The sequence below is a fragment of the Octopus sinensis genome, unplaced genomic scaffold (assembly GCF_006345805.1).
Source record: "Octopus sinensis unplaced genomic scaffold, ASM634580v1 Contig20296, whole genome shotgun sequence".
NCBI lineage: Eukaryota > Metazoa > Mollusca > Cephalopoda > Octopoda > Octopodidae > Octopus > Octopus sinensis.
This window is the reverse complement of record NW_021837028.1, coordinates 20,700-42,500: the sequence shown is the minus strand read 5'-3', so window position 1 is coordinate 42,500 and position 21,801 is coordinate 20,700. Positions and strand designations below refer to the sequence as shown.

Below are 21,801 nucleotides of genomic sequence, written 5' to 3'. Positions count from 1 at the left end.
AAAGAGTACAGCAGGGATCGCCATATATATATATATATATATATATATATGACGACGGGCTTCCGCACAGTTTTCGTCAACCAAATTGACTCACAAGCCTTTGGTCGGAGAGAAGATATAGTAAAATACAGTTGCCCAAGTTGCAGTACTATGGAAGTGAAGGCAAAGCCACGTAATTGAGAGGTAAGCTTCTGAAACAGTCATGCTTGCGTGCATAATTTTTCTTCGCCTTTTATTTCTAAACTCGAGTATTATTGTGCGTGCAAATATCTAGTGCATCTGTACCAGATATTCATATGTCTGGCATGCTGTTATTGCAAGAGATGTTAGGAGATTGCATGATATATAGGAGCACTCTGCCGGTTGCGATGATGAGGGTCCCAGCTGATACGATCAACGGAACAGCTTGCTCGTGATATTAACGTGCAAGTGGCTGAGCACTCCACAGACACGTGTACCCTTAACGTAGTTCTCGAGGAGATTCAGCGTGACACACAGAATGTGACAAGGCTGGCCCTTTGAAATACAGGTACAAGAGAAACAGGAAGAAAGTGCGAGAGAAAGTTGTGGTGAAAGAGTACAGCAGGGTTCACCACCACCCCCTGCCGGAGCTTCGTGGAGCTTTAGGTGTTTTCGCTCAATAAACACTCACAATGCCCGGTCTGGGAATCGAAACCGCGAGTCCGCTGCCCTAACCACTGGGCCATTGCGCCTCCTGCATGATATATCTATCTGGTAGAACTGTAGCCTTTAAATGCCTTTAGATCACCGAACCTGATGGTGTATCACATCGTCGCGTATATATTATTATTTTTTTAATGGGAGGATTAGTCTCGAATATCCTATGTATGTTTACTGTATATCCTTCCATTATACAGATTTGAAAAACCACACAAGCACACACAATAATATTCGTTAACAATTATTCTGTGATGGTCTATGTATATCACGTTAAATAAAAAATGGAACAAAATGGATCAAATGATCTCTTATAGATACAATAATTTCAAATTTAAACTTCTAATCCCAACAATGTAAAAGAAAAAAAAGATTATTAGATTGTCAAGAAAGTTCTTGCGGTTTTTAACCTTTAAATTCAGATGCACATATGCCGGCTCAAACAAAACTTTATCAATCGAAATAAACACCAACAGAATCAACACACTTTTGCCAAATAAAGTTTATTTATACCAGTAGCATAAAAATCCTGTATTCTGGTGGCGATGGAGTCGTTGAAGGCGTGTTTGGCATCGTCTTGGTTTTTGAAGCATTTCTCACGCACGAAGTTGTCGAGATGCTTGAAAAAGTGGTAGTCGGTAGGTGAGAGGTCTGGTGAGTATGGCGGATGAGGCAGAGTTTCGTAGCCCAATTCGTTCAATTTCTGCAGAGTCAGTAGCGCGATGTGCGGCCGAGCGTTGTCGTGGAGAAGAATTGGTAATTTTCTATTGACCAATACTGGCTGTTGTTGTCAGAGTTTCTTATGAATTTCATCCATTCGCTGAAGTACTTCGCCGCAATGGTTTCGCCTGGATCTAAAAAGCTGTGATGGCTGGGACCGGCCACAGACCGCCAAACAGTCACCATGACATTTTTTTGGTGCAACTTTGGCTTCGGGAAGTGCCGTGGAGCTTTGTCGGCGTCCAACCACTGAGCTGAGCGTCGCCGGTTGTCGTAAAGAATCCACTTTTTATCGCAAGTCACAATCTGGTCAAGAAACGGGTAGTTCTTGCTGCGTAAAAGAAGGGAAGACGACACTTCAAAACGGCGTTTTTTCTTCTTTTTTTTTTTTTGGTTGTAATTCAATTCGTGCGGCACCTACTTCTCAAGTATTTTTGCATTAGAGTTATGTCCCCTTTGACCGTAAAGTCATAATTCTGAAAGAATAGTGGCCTAGAATCTGTACTACAGCTACTCAAATTGGAGAGGTTGGTACTTTCCAATTTGCCAACAATAACTTATCTATATGTTTGTAACCGCTGAAAATTTCAGAACTGGAATCCAACAGTGTGGCAGATTTCTTAGATCTGAAAAGGATCTGTGTTCTTTCAACTCCGTATAGCTTACATTTTTTTATCCGTTGGGACATGGTGTGAACTTTTCAACTATTTTCCACTTTATTGCATGTGGTGTGACGTTAGACTTCAAACCCCATACGTGGCTAGCCAACCAAGTGACTTTACTTTTGTCTTTGTGTCGGAAGGAAGATATATGGTTGGAATGGTTATATTTGAAGTCACCTTCACATAGCCCGATGTAGCTCTTCTTTTTGGTTATATCATCTAGTGTTGCTGTAACTTCTGCCTCATATATGACGGCTTTAATCACGCATTCCTGGTCGAGTGGACAAGTTCCCGCGTTTCGACGGTTACAACTGGGTGTAGGCTCTTGGAGGTATTTGCATGTAATGATGCTTTGCATATTGGAGCAGTAGCTATACGATAATTTAACTGAGTACCTGTTATATATTTTTCTACACCTGTGGTTTTCTGGAAAATGTTTGCATAAGAGAAACATGAATCTTTTACCTATGTTAGCTTTAACAGTAAGGGAACGGGGTGCGAACCAAATTATTCTCTTAAGTCTATTTTTAGGTTTATTTTTATTATTCCTGTTATTATTAGAGGGTTATATATTAATTCATCTTTAAAGCCTCTATTGGCTCTGGCTTTGTTGTAGTAGAGGGCTGGTTTCTCAAAATTTTCTTTGGGGGAAGAGAAGTTAGATACTCTGTTACTATCAGGTTTTTTAAATAAGTACTACTTAAACACAATGGCCGAGTAATCGGCTTATCCTCCACGACCGAAATTGCTGGCCTTGTGTCAACAATTTGAAGTTAATATTTTGCACGTAGCCTGCTCAAAATCCCTTCGCAAGTCGGAACTGGCTTTCAGACTATCGGTTGCCTACACTTGTACTTGATAATATTTTCGTGCTAGTTTGTGGGGATTTAACGTTTAGGAATGTGTTCGACCTTAGCTGCAGCGTGGGTGAAACTTCTAAAATTTTGTTGTTGAGTAGTTACTGTTTTATTCTCTCCTCCAAAATGTTTTCATTTTACAACAGAAAGTAAATCATGATGAAACAAAACAACAAGAAAATCCTACAAAAAAAAATCACATTTACAAAGTGCGATATTTTAACCGTTATACAATCTGATACCTTGACAGAAAGAAATGCAATAAAATAAAATGCTTTCCAGTCTAAAAGAGAAAAAACGACGAAAGAAAGAAAATAATTGTATCAGCTTTTATTTTTCCACAAACAAATCTTTATTTATTTTTCTCCCGGTTTCAGAATCAACTTGCAACTAATCTTGACAAACTGAACTGCTGTCAGCAGAGTGTAAAACTGGCAACAGCTTGTTGTAGAATTTTCTAGACAACAACCCCACTTTTTCAATAATAGTCAAACTTTCTCTAGACATAAACGGATCTGATTTATAGACAAGCTATCGGTTGCACTTTAATGACAACCACACCTAATTATATCGACTGGTTTTGTTTATACTTATTTTAGTTTTGATTTTTTTAATGTTATCTTGTTTGATATGTTTTCTAAATTTCATTTTAACATCAATATACATGAAAATCATTTCAAGGCAACTCGTGTACTTGTAAGCATCAATTCAATACGCGCATGCCCAGACTTTACCGATTCAATAATGGGGTTTCGTAATCTGGGATAGTTGACGGTTTTTCTTCTTTATATATCTATTTATTTACGTAATTTTATTAGTTCAGTATAAATCGCTTTAATGGCACGTAAAATATTTACAGTTCAGAGAGAAAAACTTTAGTTTCCATTCTCCCTTGTTACATTTAAATAACCCCCAGCAATGTTTCTTGTAGTGACTGAATAATTAACATCATCTGGAAATAAGATTTACAACAAATGTTTATATGTCTTACAGTATTTGAGGCTTCAGATTTAGAGGCGAAAGCTAAATGAGATGCCTTGATTCCACTGCAATTTTGAAAAAACATAAGTGACATATTGATCAGAACTTGAAATAAGATCGGATGCAAGGTTCGTTCTGTGCTAAAATTTACTCTTGTATAAGTCATACAGTGACTAAACGAAAAAATAAACAGAAAAGATAAGCTGGTAATTTAACCAGGTACATTTTTTCTATTTATTTGGTGCATAAATGAATTATAACAAAATTGCTAAATTGCTACGCGGTTGTATAGTAGAACTGATAGAGCACCAAATAAAATTCCCTTTGAAAATTAATTATGACCATTTACGTTTTTGAGTTATATATTCTCCAGGTCTACTTTACTTTTAAGCGAATTGAATGAAGTAAGCGTGTTATGTAGAAGAAAATACCCTGTGGTATTTGATGACATCCTTTTTACGCTTTGAGTTCAAATCCCGCCCGTACCTACTTTATTTTATGACCGAAATCGATAAAATAAACCGTCGTTGTTAACAAAAATACAGGGGTTGATCTAAATGAATGAATACAATTTGTTTCATTAGGAAATTGATAAATATTTCAGCTCGACTGAGACGTTATGAAATCATAAACCAATGTTGGCGTAGAAAACAGTTAAAAATTTTATTGTCCATTATAAGCTCAGTAATATTACTCTTACTCTTTTACTCGTTTCAGTCATTTGACTGCGGCCATGCTGGAGCACCGCCTTTATTCGAGCAACTCGACGCCGGGACTTATTCTTTTTTTTTGTAAGCCCAGTACTTATTCTATCGGTCTCTTTTTGCCGAACCGCTAAGTAACGGGGACAGAACCACACGAGCATCGGTTGTCAAGCAATGCTAGGGAGACAAACACAGACACACAACACACACACACACACATATATATATATAATATATATATATATATATATATATATATATATATATATATATATGCATATATACGACGGGCTTCTTTCAGTTTCCGTCTACCAAATCCACTCACAAGGCTTTGGTCGGCCCGAGGCTATAGTAGAAGACACTTTCCCAAGGTGCCACGCAGTGGGACTGAACCCGGAACCATGTGGCTGGTAAACAAGCTACTTACCACACAGCCACTCCTGCGCCTATTACAGTAATGAATTATTATTAAAGCTGTAGCTCCACCGGACTAGCGTCTTGCACATACCGAATATTTATCATCCAAATTTATCTTTAACTACATTTTGATCTTGTAAACTACGCATTTATGCTTTGTCTTTTTATACTTGAAACGTTATGCGAAGAAAGTCACAGCCCAATAATTAAAGTCAGAAAGAACAAAAACTTTGATCCAAGTTGGACAAGTAACTAAGTTTCGAATCATGAAAGAACCAATAACCTGACCAGCAGTGATTACAACACACCTTTAAAATAATATTAGTCATTGATTATAGTTTCCATAACTCTTCAAATATTCAAAGAAAATTCTAGTCCTTAGCACTGCCCTTCTTTAACAAGGAGGCGCAATAGCCCAGTGGTTAGGGCAGCGGACTCGCGGTCATAGGATCGCGGTTTCGATTCCCAGACCGGGCGTTGTGAGTGTTTATTGAGCGAAAACACCTAAAGCCCCATGAGGCTCCGGCAGGGGATGGTGGTGATCCCTGCTGTACTCTTTCACCACAACTTTCTCTCACTCTTACTTCCTGTTTCTGTTGTACCTGTATTTCAAAGGGCTGGCCTTGTCACTCTCTGTGTCACGCTGAATATCCCCGAGAACTACGTTAAGGGTACACGTGTCTGTTAATTTACACGTTAATTTCACGAGCAGGCTGTTCCGTTGATTCGGATCAACCGGAACCCTCGTCGTCGTAACCGACGGAGTGCTTCCATCCATCATCCTTCTTTAACAAAGCCAATTAATTCCCAAACAGCGTTGCTCATTCAGCTCTAAAATGGGTATAAAAGAATGGTAAAATAATTACACGTAGGTACCTTGGATGCCGGTCACATTTTTTCCCAAGTCATAGCGGAATACTAGGCACGAAGGGACTAAAGTGGTCCATTTTCGTTATATATATATATACGTATATGTACACACACACACACACACACACACACACACACATATATATATATATATAATATATATATATATATATATATATATATAGAGAGAGAGAGAGAGAGAGAGAGAGAGAGATAAACTACCTTGGAATGGATGCGTATCGTTCAGTCATATAATATAAATAATATATATATATATATAATATAAATATAATAAATATATATATATACATATATATATATATATATATATATATATATATATATGTATGTATGTATGTGTGTGTGTGTGTTTGTGTGTGTGTGGTGTGTGTGTGTGTGTGTGTGTTTGTGTGTGTGTGTGGGTGTGTGTGTGTGTGTGCGCGCGCGTGTGTGTGCGCGTGTGTGTGTGTGAAGCACAATGGCCTAATGGTTAGGGCAGCGTACTCGCAGTCATAGAATCGCGGTTTCGATTCCCAGACTGGGCGTTGTTTATTGAGCGAAAACATCTGAAGCTCCACGACGTTCCGTCAGGCGTGATGGCGAACCCTATTCTGTGCTCTTTCAACACAACTTTCTCTCACGTTTTCTTCCTGTTTCTGTTGTACCTGTATTTCGAGGGGCCAGCCTTGTCACAATCTGTGTCACCCTGAATAACCCCGACAACTACGCTAAGGATACACGGGTCTGTGGAGTGGTCAGCCACTTGCACGTTAATTTCACGAGCAGGCTGTTCCGTTGATCGGATCAACTGGAACCCTCGTCGTCTTAGCCGATGGAGTGCCACGATATATATATACATATATATATGAAAGTATGCTATGAAATCCTTTTTTCTCTTTCCTGAGTTTTAAATGTCGTCGCTAAATAAATTATTTAATAAAAGCGATTTTTCGAATTAAGAAGTCAATTACTATTTTCTCTTGAATAAAGCAATTGATAATAAAATATGTTAGAACAGAAAACACACAAATGTAACATCTATTATTAGGACTGTCGCATTACGGAAGGCTGCGTCTCTCACATAACTGCCTGCAAGTCGCATCAAGGTTTCTCTTTACGTGCAGTGTGGTAGTTTAAGTTAAAAATAAAGCACGAGAGAAAATGAGGATCACTTAGCCAGTGCGAAGCATCAACTGTGTTATACAGACAAGAGACAAATTTAATCACAAGAATTCAAGGATATTATGGTTCCTTTTGTGTTTAAAATACGAATTATAATATATATATAGTACGTTGATGAGTGGTTTAATGTAGGAGATAATTATTCAAATATCAAACCATATGTTTTAGGTAAATATGTTTATGAAATCATACTCATATGTATTTATTTAGTCATACTTTGTAATGACTATACTAATGTGCTTATTATTTAGTCCTCGTAATTATACCACAGGAATTTTAGATAGCTTGAGAAGAGGATCGGGGCGACGAGTTTCGTCATTCATATGCTCCATCAGATCTAGCAAATGATAATATTGGAATTTCGTTTATCCTAGATAAAGCTAATGAGATAGCAACTAACTTAGAGCTTGTATTTGATTTTAAGCATAGAATATCAACTTCATATTCATTATCCGGCAATCTCCATTCTTTTACTGAAATAAATTTTGAAGGTAGTTTCTTTTTTTTTAAATAAAAAATAATTTGCTTCTAATTAATGAGTTTTGAATAGCAAGATTTATTATCCCGACGAATTAAATGGCTCTCCCATATGTTGTATACTTTGTTTTAATTTATTACATAACAAAAAAATATCTGATAGTTAAATAAATTTATAGAGAATTCCTACGTTAATTCAGATCTATTGTAGATAGAGTTTCCAAAGATGATACTTTTGACTGCTTTCGGATCATATATTCCATCGTTTGCATTCTCACAGCTTCTGTAGAGTTTTTCGTTGGTTGAAATATGATGATTCTGAGTTTGGGAATCAACATGAACACCAGCACAACTAGAGTATGAAACTGGGCAGCTATACATATATAAGAAGAACATGTGCCGTGGTTGGGTTCGTTAGCAACACCCACTGACACCAAGACCCATATTAGGAACAGTATAAATAATGTGAAATTAATTTGTCTTGCTTCGTTAAAGTTTTCCGGGAGTTTCCGTACGCGATACGCTTTGTAACTACTGCCAAGTATAAGAATTGTAAACCAAACGAAAGCTACGGCGTGTTGGTGGTACCAGGCTAGAGAACAGCCAAGTGATACAGATGTGTCTGGAACAGTATAGAAATCCACAATTGGTTGATGAAAATATGTTGATGTTGCCAAGGAACCACAAATAATTAATTCGATTACCAAAAAGCATAATATCTGCAATCGATCTCGTTTACGTTTTTCTAAATGGAGATTATCAATCGTGGTCGGTTTAGCGTTGAAGATGCAAAGTATTCGATCCGTTTTAAAGTATATGACTAGCACGGATGAAGACATAACAAAGGATAAATAATTTGGTTGCAACATACAGCGTGTATGAGTTGGCCGACCAATATAGACATATGGGGAAAATATAGAAAGGACCAAAGACACGAATAAGACATGTGTCAGCTCCCGATTAGATCCTTTAACAATGTGACTGTGGCGGTATTTCACAAAGAATGAAAATACCATTAATGTGAACAGGAGACAGCTGCTTGAGAAAAGAATACTGGCGATAGCGAAATGTCCGTTCCAAGAAAGGAAATTTTGCGGAAGCTCTTCACAGGAGGTGTAATTCTTGTTACTTCCCCATCCTGTTCCGAAATGTTCTGTGCAGTTCAGACAAGACGCCATATTGTAGGCATTTGTAAATTGCCCTAAGGAAAGAAGAAAGAAACAATGTTGAAAGTATTATTTGGCTCTGGTTAATTTTCATCAGAAATAACTTTTTAACAATTTCTTATTATTATAAAGGAATATATATCTGTATTTTAATACTTTTGTGATAACCAGTACTTAACACAAAGCTCTACATTTTACTTTTGACAATCTTTTTCTAAAAAAGTGAAACCGGTCAAGTGAATAAACATCTTTAAATCGTTATATATATATATATATATATATATATATATATAATATATATATATATTATATATATATATATATACATATATACACATATATATGCATATATATATATACATATATACACATATATATGCATATATATATATATATATATATATATATTATATATATAATATATATATATATATATATATATTCGGTTAAAGTTCCATATTTACACACATAGGATTAGAATCAATCAAGTGCCTTTCAGATTTTTATTCTTAGAGACAAGTGACTTGCTTCTTTATTATTTTCATTTTTTTCTCTTTCCGTGATAAGATTCTAAATTTTAACGACACCCATTCTGATCTGTGTTAAGTGTTTCTTACTTAAACGAAACGACCGATGATTTTGTGTATTATTTTTGTAAATGGTTCCGGTGAAACAATTCTGTAAGCTGCTATATAATATGCATTACCTTGCATGCATGATTAGATGACTGTTAATATATATGTTTATTGACATAATGTGCAAAACGTTACCATGGGGTTGTTTAAACGACTGGCCACCATGAAATGAAAGCTGAGAAATAATATCATAATATCATAAGCGTAAGAGTGGCAGTGTGGTAAGTAGCTTACTTACAAACTACATGGTTCTGGGTTCAGTCCTACTGCGTGACACCTTGGGGAAGTGTCTTCTACTATAACCTCGGGCCGACCAAAGCCTTGTGAGTGAATTTGGTAGAGGGAAACTGAAAGATGCCCGTTGTATATATGTATATATGTGTGTGTGTGTTTGTATGTGTGTGTGTGTGTGAGTGCGTGTGTGTGTGTGTGTGTTTGTGTGTCTGTATCTGCACCCCCAACATCGCTTGACAACCGATGCTGGTGTGGTTATGTCTCCGTAACTTAGCGGTTCGGCGAAAGAGACCGGTAAAATAAGTACTAGGCTTACAAAGAATAAGTACTGGGGTCGATTTGTTCGACTAAAGGCGGTGCTCCAGCATGGCCGCAGTCAAATGACTGAAAAGAGTAAAAGAGTAAAAGAGTATAATCATACTCTACGATGGAAGTGATCTTCTATCTTTGATCTTTTATCTCTTACTTGTTTCAGCTATTTGACTGCGGCCATGCTGGAGCATCGCCTTGAAGGGTTTTAGTCGAAGAAATCGACCCCACGGCTTACTTTTGAAGGGCTAGTATTTATTCTTGTCCGGGTGTTTTGCCGAACCGTTAGGTTACGGGGACATAAACACACCAACAGCCGTTGTCAGGTGTTGGTAGGGAATGGACACAGACATAAACGTACGCACATGCACACACATACACACACACACACACACACACATAAACATATATATATATATATATATATATATATATACGACGGGCTTCTTTCTGATTCCGCTACCGAATCCACTCCGAGTGCACTTTGGTCAGCTCGAGGTTATAGTAGAAGACACTTGCCCAAGGTGCCACGCAGTGAGACTGAACCCAGAATCATGTAGTTTGTAAACAAGCTCCTTACCACACAGTCACACCTGCGCCAATAAATGATACATTAACGGATTTTCTGTTTATTCCAAACAATGGGAGGATAGAACATGTGTTACCAACAAATGACAAGTTGTATATTATTCTCTTTCCTCCTTCAGTATCGAAAGTATTGCTCCATTGGTTTGGCCACAAAAACATAGTGCAAGTCCTAACGTCTCAGTAACTTTACTGCCTTGCATGATATTCATGCTTTAATTTTCAAAGAGATGAAGGCGGCGAGTTGGCAGAAACGTTAGCACGCCGGGCGAAATGCTTAGCAGTATTTCGTCTGCGGCTACGTTCTGAGTTCAAATCCTGCCGAGGTCGACTTTGCCTTTCATCCTTTCTGGGTCGATAAATTAAGTACAGTTACCCCCTGGGGTCGATGTAATCGACTTAATCCCTTTGTCTGTCCTGATTTGTCCCCTCTATATTTGGCCCCTTGTGGGGAATAAAGAAATAAGAAACGTTATTCCGCCGGGCGAAATGCTTAGCAGTATTTCGTCTGTCGTTTCGCTGTGAGTTCAAATTCCGCCGAGGTCGACTTTGCCTTTCATCCTTTCGGGCTCGATAAATTAAGTACCAGTTATGCACTGGGGTCGATATAATCGACTTAATCCTTTTGTCTATCCTTCTTTGTCCACTCTATGTTTAGACCCTTGTGGGTAGTAATGAAATAGGTATTTCTTCTGTCTTTACTTCTGAGTTCAAATTCCGCCAAGGTTGACTTTGCCTTTCATCCTTTCGGGGTCGATAAATTAAGTACCACTTGCGTACTGAGGTCGATCTAATTGACTAGCCCCCCCCCCCTCACTCTCTCCTAAAATTTTAGGCCTTGTGCCGAGAGTAGAAAAGAATTTTCAAAGAGATGAAATGGGCGAACAGTACCTTTACCACAGTGGACGCATGTCCAGCATTCCTTGTCCGATGCTAAAGCTAAATGTGTCCCAGGTGCGCAGGGCTGGTCACAACGAGATATCACTACATCAGCTTCACCTTTCCATACTACAAAACGAAGAAAATCCTTAAATTAATGGATATTATACATGTACATTTACACACACAAACACATGTATTCATATACATGCACACACACACACACACACACACACACGTGTGTGTGTGTGTCGGTGGATACGGTAAACTCATACGCACACATGTATAAATATATATACTAGCTTACCCGTGCCATCAAAAATGACAGCGTTTTCAAAGAAATAACCTTAAACTATAGGTTTCTCATATTTTCTCTTATTCTATCGTCCTGTTTTAGTTTGAAACATACCACGTGACCACAGACTTAAGATTACATGAAGGCATCAGACGTGTTATAAAATGGAGTCGTTTTCGTCGCATGAAACACTTAGTAGCTCATAAAAATAAATACTGTGTTTATTAAACAATATATATATATATATATATATAAACTTAGATAAACTTAGATAAACTTAGATATGTTTCGACCAATGATTGGTCCAGGCCATGTCTAACTTAATAGCACCACTTGATAGGATTATTTGAATCCTGTTTAAGTCAAGTTTTGTTTATGGTCCATTCAAGTGGTGAGTTTTTGTTGAGTGAGTTGTATCCAATTATGGGTGGCTTATCTGGTATTCCTTGAAGGAATCTGTCCAGACTCCGTTTAAAGTTGATGGGATCCTGTTCCTCTTTGATCTCTTTCGGGACAATGTTAAATAGGGCAGAGCCTGTTGAGGAAAAGAAATTATGTTGTAGTGTACATGTATGCTGTGATCTTGAATTGGGCAGGGGACGTATGGCCCGTGGTCCCAGTCTTGGATGAACCTTGAAGCTCATGTTCAGGTCGTTTGGGCAAAGTTGGCGGTATATGTATATAAATATATATATATATATATACAATTATAGATAGGGGCATAGGAAAAGAATTTTCTTTGCCTCTACGCTGAAAACAGATGCTAAATTGTTGAGCCACCTTAATTATCTTTTCTGTTGGTATGTATAAGTATTTTATTTATTTCCTGGTGTTCTCTGGTGGTGAAGGAGAAACCTTTTAGGTTAATCCAGAAATTGGTCCCATCCAAAGATAACTCAATTTTTTGAATTCCTTTTGGCTTGCTTCCTCGTTTCCACACGCGTGTAATAATAATAGTGAAGATATTTAACGTGATTGGACGATTTAGCGTCTCTTTTCAGCATATGGGCAAAGAAAATTATTTTCTATGTCCTTATTTATACTTTTACCTTAATATGTCTTTTTTATATGCTGGTCAGTAATAAAATTTTTAACAATTTTTATCATTTTATATTATGTAAATATATATATATAACACATGAGCTAAGAGAAATAATACTCAGAATTACTTGTAGCATGTATATGAACATGAATTTTTGGTTTATTTTAATTATCTCCATATCTCTCGACATGGAGATAATATGGAGATAACCATCAAACGGTAATTGTGAACAGTTAGTTCCCCATGAGAAGATGAGATAATTTCACGAACAAAAATCACTCCAAATGTCACCTACCGTTTAGTATCATCAGCACGACAGTAACTTAGAGTGAGTGGCCTCTGTATACACAAACACACATATTTGTATATATAAATATAACGTTGGCCAAAAGTCACCCGACAGTAAATCAAAATTCCATAAAATATTCAATTTTATTTATTCATTCCAATTATGAATGTTTGATAATTGAATGGTGTGTGTTAAAATGGCCGTTTTTTTCAACGTGTCTATTTATTAGCGAAGTCTCATATAAAATATTTTTTGTTTTAATCTTGGAATTAAATAGTTTGATTTACTGTCAAGTAAGATTTGACCAACCCTGTATATATATGTATATGATATATAATATATATATATATATATATATATATATATATATATATATTTATATATAATATATATATATATATATATATTATATATATATATATATATATGTATATATATATATATATATTTATATATATATATATGTATATATATATATATATATATTTATATATGTATATATATATTTATATATATATATATTCAATATATATATATATATATATTTATATATATATATATATAATATTTTATATATATATTATATAATATATATATATTTAATATATATATATATATATAGTTATATATATATATATATATATATATTTAATATATATATATATTTATATATATATATATATATATATATATTTATATATATATATATATATATATATTTATATATATATATATATTTATATATATATATATATATATATATATATTTATATATATATATATATATTTATATATATATATATATATATATATATATATATATATATTATATATTTATATATAATATATATATATATATATATTTATATATATATATATATATATATATTTATATATATATATAATATATATTTATATATATATATTATAATATATATATATATATATATATATATATATACACACACAAACTTGGAAGCGTCGATTGTGATTGGTATTTTACAGACACGAAAGTATATTTCGAACGCAGTAAGGTTGTAAGAACAACAGTGAAAGACAATATTTTTCTTCCTGATAAGACGTAAAAAGGTTACCAGCAAGTGACTACAGGAGGGCACTGTTTCGACTCCCGTAGCCGCTTGTTGGCAACTTTTTGCGTCTTATAAGGGTATATATATATATATATTATATATATATAATTATATATATATATTATTATTATATATATATAATATATATAAGTAGGTGTGTCTGTGTGTGTATGTATGCGTGCATGAGAGAGAGAACACAAATTTAGAACTGTATTTATATTTTACGAAATTTCTTACCGATATCGTTCCTGTCCATAACTAAATGTGAACAATTCCAATGCCCAACTTTTCTGTAGAACAACTGGCCGTCTTTTTTCTTCTGTATATTGAACAAGGAGAATTCTCCAGAAATATCTCCAAATTCGTTAAACTCAATAAAGCCGGACTGACCGTCAAATTTTGTTTGTTTTATCATTTCAAATATTTCTTTGTTTGAAATAAACCTCTTCAGACAGGAACCGTTATTGCACAGTAATTTATGTAATGCATGCGCAATAACATATACTGCGTCCAATACGAATGGTACTTTCTTCAACATTAGGTAATCGAACAATTCCCTTGATTTTCCACTCGACTGCAAATGACGAAAGCATGCTTCTTGAAAATGGCGGTGACCTATTTGAGGTATCTCATCATGTATCCAGTTCGTTTCGTTTTGTAGAGTAATATTGGAACAAATGTGCTTAATAATGAGATATTCTTGAAACCAAGTATCTAACTCTGTGACGTCCTTTAAAGACAGGCTTTCCAAATATGATTGATAATCGGTTGGAGTTTCGGAATAAGGACGCAACCCCAGAGTGCCTTCAATAATACTGACATCAAGATCCAAAATTCTTTTATTTAATGTCCAACTTTCTGATGCGAAATATGTGATGTCCGAAAAATTGAATTTCTGAAATATCTACGCGGAAGAAAAGCAAAAAAAAACAAAATCGTTATCGGTTTTTATTTAAACAAATGCATTATCTGTACACTTTAGAGAAAATGGAAATTTCAAGCAAACTTTTTCACCAAAGAGTATTTATGCCACAATTTAAGACAAACAGAAATAGTATCGTACTAGGAAGTAGTTTAACCTTAAAGAGAAAAATGAAACACATACATTTTAATATGTTCGGGCGTCTAAAGAGTCGAGCTAGCTGAATGGTTAACATGGCGGGCAAACATTTAACGGCATTCTGTTCATTGTTTTTTCCAGTTGGCTTTAAACGCCAGATCGATTCCAATTTTATTTGAATATATTGTCGAAAAATTCCCACTATGATAAACTTGTTTTATACTTCTCTTGATAGTTTTCATAATTTTAAAATTGATAGCTGGTCGAATCATATAAACTCATTATCTTCAGGCAAGGCACAATTGAAACCAAACAAATAAGATTCAAAGAATAACGATAAGAAAATGACAAACGAAAGGAAAATAATTAGCTATTTTTTTTAAAAAAAGGGATTCGGAGAGAATAAATTATGAGAATAATTTTTTTTTATGTTACCTTTAGCAGTCGGTAGACTTCGTGTGGTGACGCAAAGATGATAAAAACCTTGCTCTTAGACACAATAGGATTACTGTTGATATATGCCATAATATCTTCAGCAACTTGCGGTGCGGAACTGTAACTGAATGTTTTTTTCATAGCTATTTTTATATCCACTTTAGCAGCCTCATATTCCAACAAAGCTAAACCTGCAAAATATATATATATATACATACACATATGAGTGTGTACGTGTGTACGCGCGCGTGTGTGTATGTATGTTTAGAGATAGAAAAGCAGATAAACACAAGTGACTTAGCGGTACGGCAAAATTGACCGATAGAATAAGTACCAGGCTTTAAAAAAAGCACTGAGGGCGATTTATTCGACTAAAATTCTTCAAAGCGGTGTCCCAGCAGGGCCACGGTCAAATGACTGAAACAAATAAAAGAATAAAAGATTTATATATTGGGTCATCCCATAAATAATGCGGGTTTTTATACTTTTATTTTTCAAAATTAAGATAAACAAAGTTCGTTTTTAATGTAAAATATACCCTCCTTCATTTTCTACAAAGATCTTCCATCTATCTGGTAGACCTACAAGGCTCCACTTACAAAATTCATTTAACAAAAAATATTCCTCCAGTACTGTTCTGACCTCGTCTACAGAATTCATATTTTTTCCGTTTAAATGATTTTGAAGACTGCGGAATAAATGATAATCAAATGAGGCAATGTCCATTGTCCGGCGAATATGGTGGGTGGGGCATCGTTTCACATTCAAACTGCTCCAGCCTTTGGAATGTCATCCTCGATGTATGTGGATGAGCATTATCCTGATGGAAGTACACCTTTCGTCTTGAAACCAAGATGGTCGCTTTCCGATGGCATGCAAATCCAATCTACTCTGCTAGTTCCTCAAAGGTTACGATGAGATTTTGTTCCACCAGGGTTTTCAGGACGTTCTCGTCGAGCTCTACAAATCTTCCAGGATGAGGCTCGTTTTCTAAGCTGTAGTTTCCGGCTCGGAATTTCTGGAACCACCGTTAGTACTGCCTTACGCTTATTGTCCGATCCCCATATACTGCATTTAATATTCCTCTCACTTTCCGTTGCGCTGTTGCCTTTATGGAACTCATAAAGCAAAATATGCCGAATATATCCCTTTGTCACTTCCATTATAGCTTTGAAAAAATAACTGTTAAAATCGAACTGCACTCTTCAAAATTTCCACTAAGAATAAGGACAAGATAAAATTACTACCTGCTCCTATAGCAAGTTGATGGAGGTATCCCGTCCACCTCCGACTTCCAGTTCGTGCAATTGAAAAACCGCATTATTTATGCGATGACCCAATATATATATATATATATATAATATATATATATATATATATATATATATATATATAATATATATATATCAATCTATCTATATATCAGGTGGTACTATTAAGTCATCAGGTGGTGTTGTTAAGTTAGACATGGCCTAGACCAATCTTTGGTCGAAACATATCTAAGTTTTATATATATATATATATTATATATATATATATATATATATATATATATATATATATATATATACAGTGTTAATACGTCAGTTACTGTGATATTCGTCCTGAGATAAATATCATAGAAACACTGCGTTTCAATAAATAATACAATAAATATCGGAGGGAGACGAAAAGTCATAGAAGTCAGCTACGAGAACAAGCATTAATGTAACTGGGCCTGTTTAGGCTTTTTCAACGATGTGTACATGCGACCGCTGGAATAAAAGAATAAGTTACTTTCACCATTCTATATCAACCGAAATCCATTTCTTTCCATTTTCAGTCAGCTGTTATTGATTTATCGGTAGACGAACCTTCAGCATGATTTTGGTCGGCGTATCTGAACCAGTTGTAGCCTACCCTGTTCGTGTTGGCCAATTGTGGGATTGACTATGTGATTGACTATTATAATTGGTAATTAGTTAATTAGCTCTTGTTATCTACACCAAGATGGAATTTGAATGCAAAGCATAAAGATTCTCATTTCTTTATTGCCCATAAGGGGCTAAACATAGAGTGGACAAACAAGGGCAGACAAACGGATTAAGTCGATTATATCGACCCCAGTGCGTAACTGGTACTTATTTAATCGACCTCAAAAGGATGAAAGGCAAAGTCGACCTCGGCGGAATTTGAACTCAACGTAAAGACAGACGAAATACCTATTTCTTTAGTACCCACAAGGGGCTAAACACAAAGAGGACAAACAAACAAGGACAGACAAACGGATTAAGTCGATTATATCGACCCCAGTGCGCAACTGGTACTTATTTAATCGACCTCAAAAGGATGAAAGGCAACGTCGACCTCGGTGGAATTTGAACTCAGAACGTAAAGACAGACGAAATACCTATTTCTTTAGTACCCACAAGGGGCTAAACACAAAGAGGACAAACAAACAAGGACAGACAAACGGATTAAGTCGATTATATCGACCCCAGTGTGTAACTGCTTCTTAATTTATCGACCCCGAAAGGATGAAAGGCAAAGTCGACCTCGGCGGAATTTGAACTCAGAACGTAACAGCAGACGAAATACGGCTACGCATTTCACCCGGCGTGCTAACGTTTCTGCCAGCTCGCCGCCTTTTTAAAGATTCTGCAACGCATCTCCTCCAACTGGTAGTTTATTTATCGACACCGAAAATGATAAATGACAAAGCTGACCTCAGTAACCAGAACGAATATTTGCATGACATTATATCCGTCTTCCATTTAAGCTGAATAAATGTGCTGACTTGTTTAATGCTTTTACTCGACATGAAATTTTGTCATCAGTGCTGTGATGACGTCATTGCTTTTTGACATTCCTTGACCGCGCCTTACGGTTCTATTAGCAACTCTAAAATAGGCATTTCATTTAGCCTTCTTCTTCAAATATTACTACTACTACTACTACTACTACTACTACTACTACTACTACTACTACCACTACTGTTACTACCACTTCTTCTCACCTTCTTTCTTCTCCAACTTCTCTCCTCCTCTTCCTCCTTTACAGTTTTTTTTCTTCATTCTTATCATTGCATGCTACGCTTCTTCCTGTTGCTCTTCTCTTCCTCGTCAGATGTCTTCTCTTTCATTCCTCTACCACCTTCTCTCTCGCGCCTTCTGCTCCTACTTGTACAATTTTCCCAACTCATCGCTCGCTCCACAGCATAACACCTCAACAATAAATTTACACACATCCACATCCACCACCATAACCGATGGAATTCATCCCTATCAGCACTAATTGTAGAGGTATAGCCGTAAGATTAGGAAACTTGCTTTGCAACCACGTGATTTCAGGTTCAGCCCCACTGCAAGCTACCTTGAGCAGCTGTACAACTCTAGCCCCGGGATGATCAGCAGCTTGTGAATGAATTTAATTCACGAAAACTGTGCGGAAGCTCGGCTTCTTACTCGCTCACTCTCTCTCCGTCTCACTCTTTCTGTCCTCCTCTCCGCCTCCCTCTCTCTCTCACTTTCTCCATCCTCCCCCTCTCTGTATATATACGTGTACTCTTTACTTTTTTACTCTTTTACTTGTTTCAGTCATTTGACTATGGCCATGCTGGAGCACCGAATTTAGTCGAGTAAATCGTCCCCAGGACTTATTCATTGTATACCTAGTACTTATTCTATCGGTCCCTTTTGCCGAACCGCTAAGTTACGGGGACGTAAACACAATACTATCGGTTGACAAGCGATGTTGCGGGGACAAACACAGACGTACAAACATATACAAACATACATATATGTGTATATATATATATATGTATATATATATATACGACGGGCTTCTTTCAGTTTCCGTCTACCAAATCCACTCACAAGGCTTTGGTTGACCCGAGGCTATAGTAGAAGACACTTGCCCAAGGGGCCAGTCAGTGGTACTGAACCCGGAACCATGTGGTTCGTAAGCAAACCACTTACCACACAGCCACTCCTACGCCTATGTGCGTGTATGTATGTGTGTTTGTCCCCCTCACTGTTTGACAACCGGTGATAGTTTGTTTACGTCCCATAGCGGTTCAGCAAAGTAAATAATAAAATAAGTAACTTTTTGTTTTTTAATTAGTAATAGGTTCAATTTCTTCGACTAAAACACTTCACGGCAGTGCCCCAGGATTGCCTTAGTCCAATGGCAAATGATAAAATATTAAAAGGCCACCATAATACTTCCATGATAAGTCCCACACAAAAATATTAATCCTACTGTAATGACTACAGCTGTCAACCGAGGTCGAGTGTACAGAACTGCCCAGGTTTCGTGTATTACTTTAAGCCAGTGCCCCGCAACCAGTATGCTGCGGCTCACTGGTGTACCACGAAACGATGTTAGGTGTGCCACAGTGTAACCTAAATATAATTCAGTTATATTTTTAGTTCAGGTGTGCCGCCAAATTTTGAAGTGAACTGCAACTAAAAGTGAACCGCAACTGAAAAAGTTTGCAAAGTACTGCTTTAAACTATAAAATGACGTCACTGCGCGTGCAGAGTAATATATAACGGACTTGAAGTGATTATACAGCATTCGAAATACCAGTCTTAGAGTACCAGCGGTTTAAAATGTAAGAAAATACTTTGTATTATATACTGTACACGAGTATATTAAGGCGGTGAACTCATAGAATCATTAGCGCGACGGACAAAATGCTAAAAGGCATTTCTTCTGGTCGAGGTCAACTTTGCTTTTCGTACTTTAAGGGTCAATAATGTAAGTAACAGTCAAGTACTGAACTCGATGAAGTCAACTAGAGCCCCTCCAACAAAATTTCGGGCCTTGTGTCTATAGAATAAAAGAATATATATTGTGTATATTAAGGTGGCGAGCTGACAGAAACGTTAGCACGCCGGATGAAATGCGTAGCCGTATTTCGTCTGCCGTTACGTTCTGAGTTCAAATTCCGCCGAGGTCGACTTCGTCTTTAATCCTTTAGGGGTCGATAAATTAAGTACCAGTTACGCACTGGGGTCGATATAATCGACTTAATCCGTTTGTCTGACCTTGTTTTTCCTCTCTGTGTGTAGCCCCTTGTGGGCAATAAAAAAATAGGTATTTCGTCTGTGGCTACGTTGTGAGTTCAAATTCCACCGAGGTCGACTTTGCCTTTCATCAATTCGGGGTCGATAAATGAAGCATCAGTTAAGCACTGGGGTCGATGTAATTGACTTAATCCGTTTGTCTGTCCTTGTTTGTCCTCTCTGTGTTTAGCCCCTTGTGGGCAATAAAGAAATAAAAATATTTAACGGCATTTCTTCCAGTTCTTTACGTTCTGTTTTCAAATTCCGCCGAAGTCGATTTTGCCTTTCATCCTTTCGAAGCCTTTAAAGCATGCACAAGTCGAATACTGGGGAAATGCAATCGGCTAAGCTCTACTCCAGAATTTTAGGATTCGTGCCTATTGTAGAATGGATTTATATAATGCATGTCTTTCAGCTTGAACAACTCGTTATATATAATAATAATACACGTTGCATGTAGCAAACATCAGCAACATAAAATTTTTTGTAAATGTATATATTTTTACCAACAATAAGTGGACTTGGTCACAAGCCCTTCTGTCCATTTGCACCCACTACATGTATACACACCACAATATTAATATAATGGACTGTTTATCTTATCCATAACTATCACCCCGCTATATTGAAATAACACTGATAAATTAACTAATGCAATGCATAAAAATTTACAGTCACGCCATATAAGCAATAGTCGATTGGGAAACAGAACAGACTAGTCACAGTGCGAGATGCATTTGCAACAATGAAAACACAAATGTATAAAAGAACATGCACACGCATATATGTGCATGTCGGCATTCCTTCGATATAGCTCGACAAGGTCGAGATATTTTACTTCGGGTATTTCCGTGGGTTGTCTCCACAACCCACGGATATAACGAAATTATACCAGCAATGTCTTATTTTAAACTTGAATAAAAAAAAATCCTTGCATATTTGTTCTTACCTGTTTCATGTGTGTATGTAAAATCCGCAAATGTCCAAGCAGAAAACAGAATCGAATTGTCATTTGCTTCCACGGAAATACTCGAAGTGAAGTGTTTGATTTTGTCGAGGTATTTCGAAAGAATGTAAGTTTTTCAAAAACTTTCCCCAAAATCTTTGAGAAGTTCTTCCGAAATTTTCACCAAAATCTTTGAAACGTTTTTCTGAAAATTCCACGGAATTATTCGAAAACTTTTC

General features: G+C 36.2%; 1 protein-coding gene across 3 annotated transcripts in view; it reads right to left on the bottom strand.

The window, feature by feature from the left end:
* Positions 1-7,626: 7,626 nt before the first annotated feature.
* LOC115232309 (extracellular calcium-sensing receptor-like) overlaps positions 7,627-21,801 on the bottom strand; it is a 31,192-nt gene continuing 17,017 nt past the window's right edge. The window contains exons 5-8 of one of the 3 annotated variants that reach the window (XM_029802129.2): positions 15,569-15,759; positions 14,311-14,977; positions 11,369-11,485; positions 7,627-8,749 (exon numbers count right to left, since the gene is read on the bottom strand). In XM_029802129.2, coding sequence (XP_029657989.2) covers positions 7,740-8,749; positions 11,369-11,485; positions 14,311-14,977; positions 15,569-15,759 — 1,985 coding nt within the window. In that variant the 3' untranslated portion in view covers positions 7,627-7,739. The remainder of the gene's footprint in view (positions 8,750-11,368; positions 11,486-14,310; positions 14,978-15,568; positions 15,760-21,801) is intronic. The other 2 variants (XM_036500329.1, XM_036500330.1) reach the window with 2 other exon arrangements.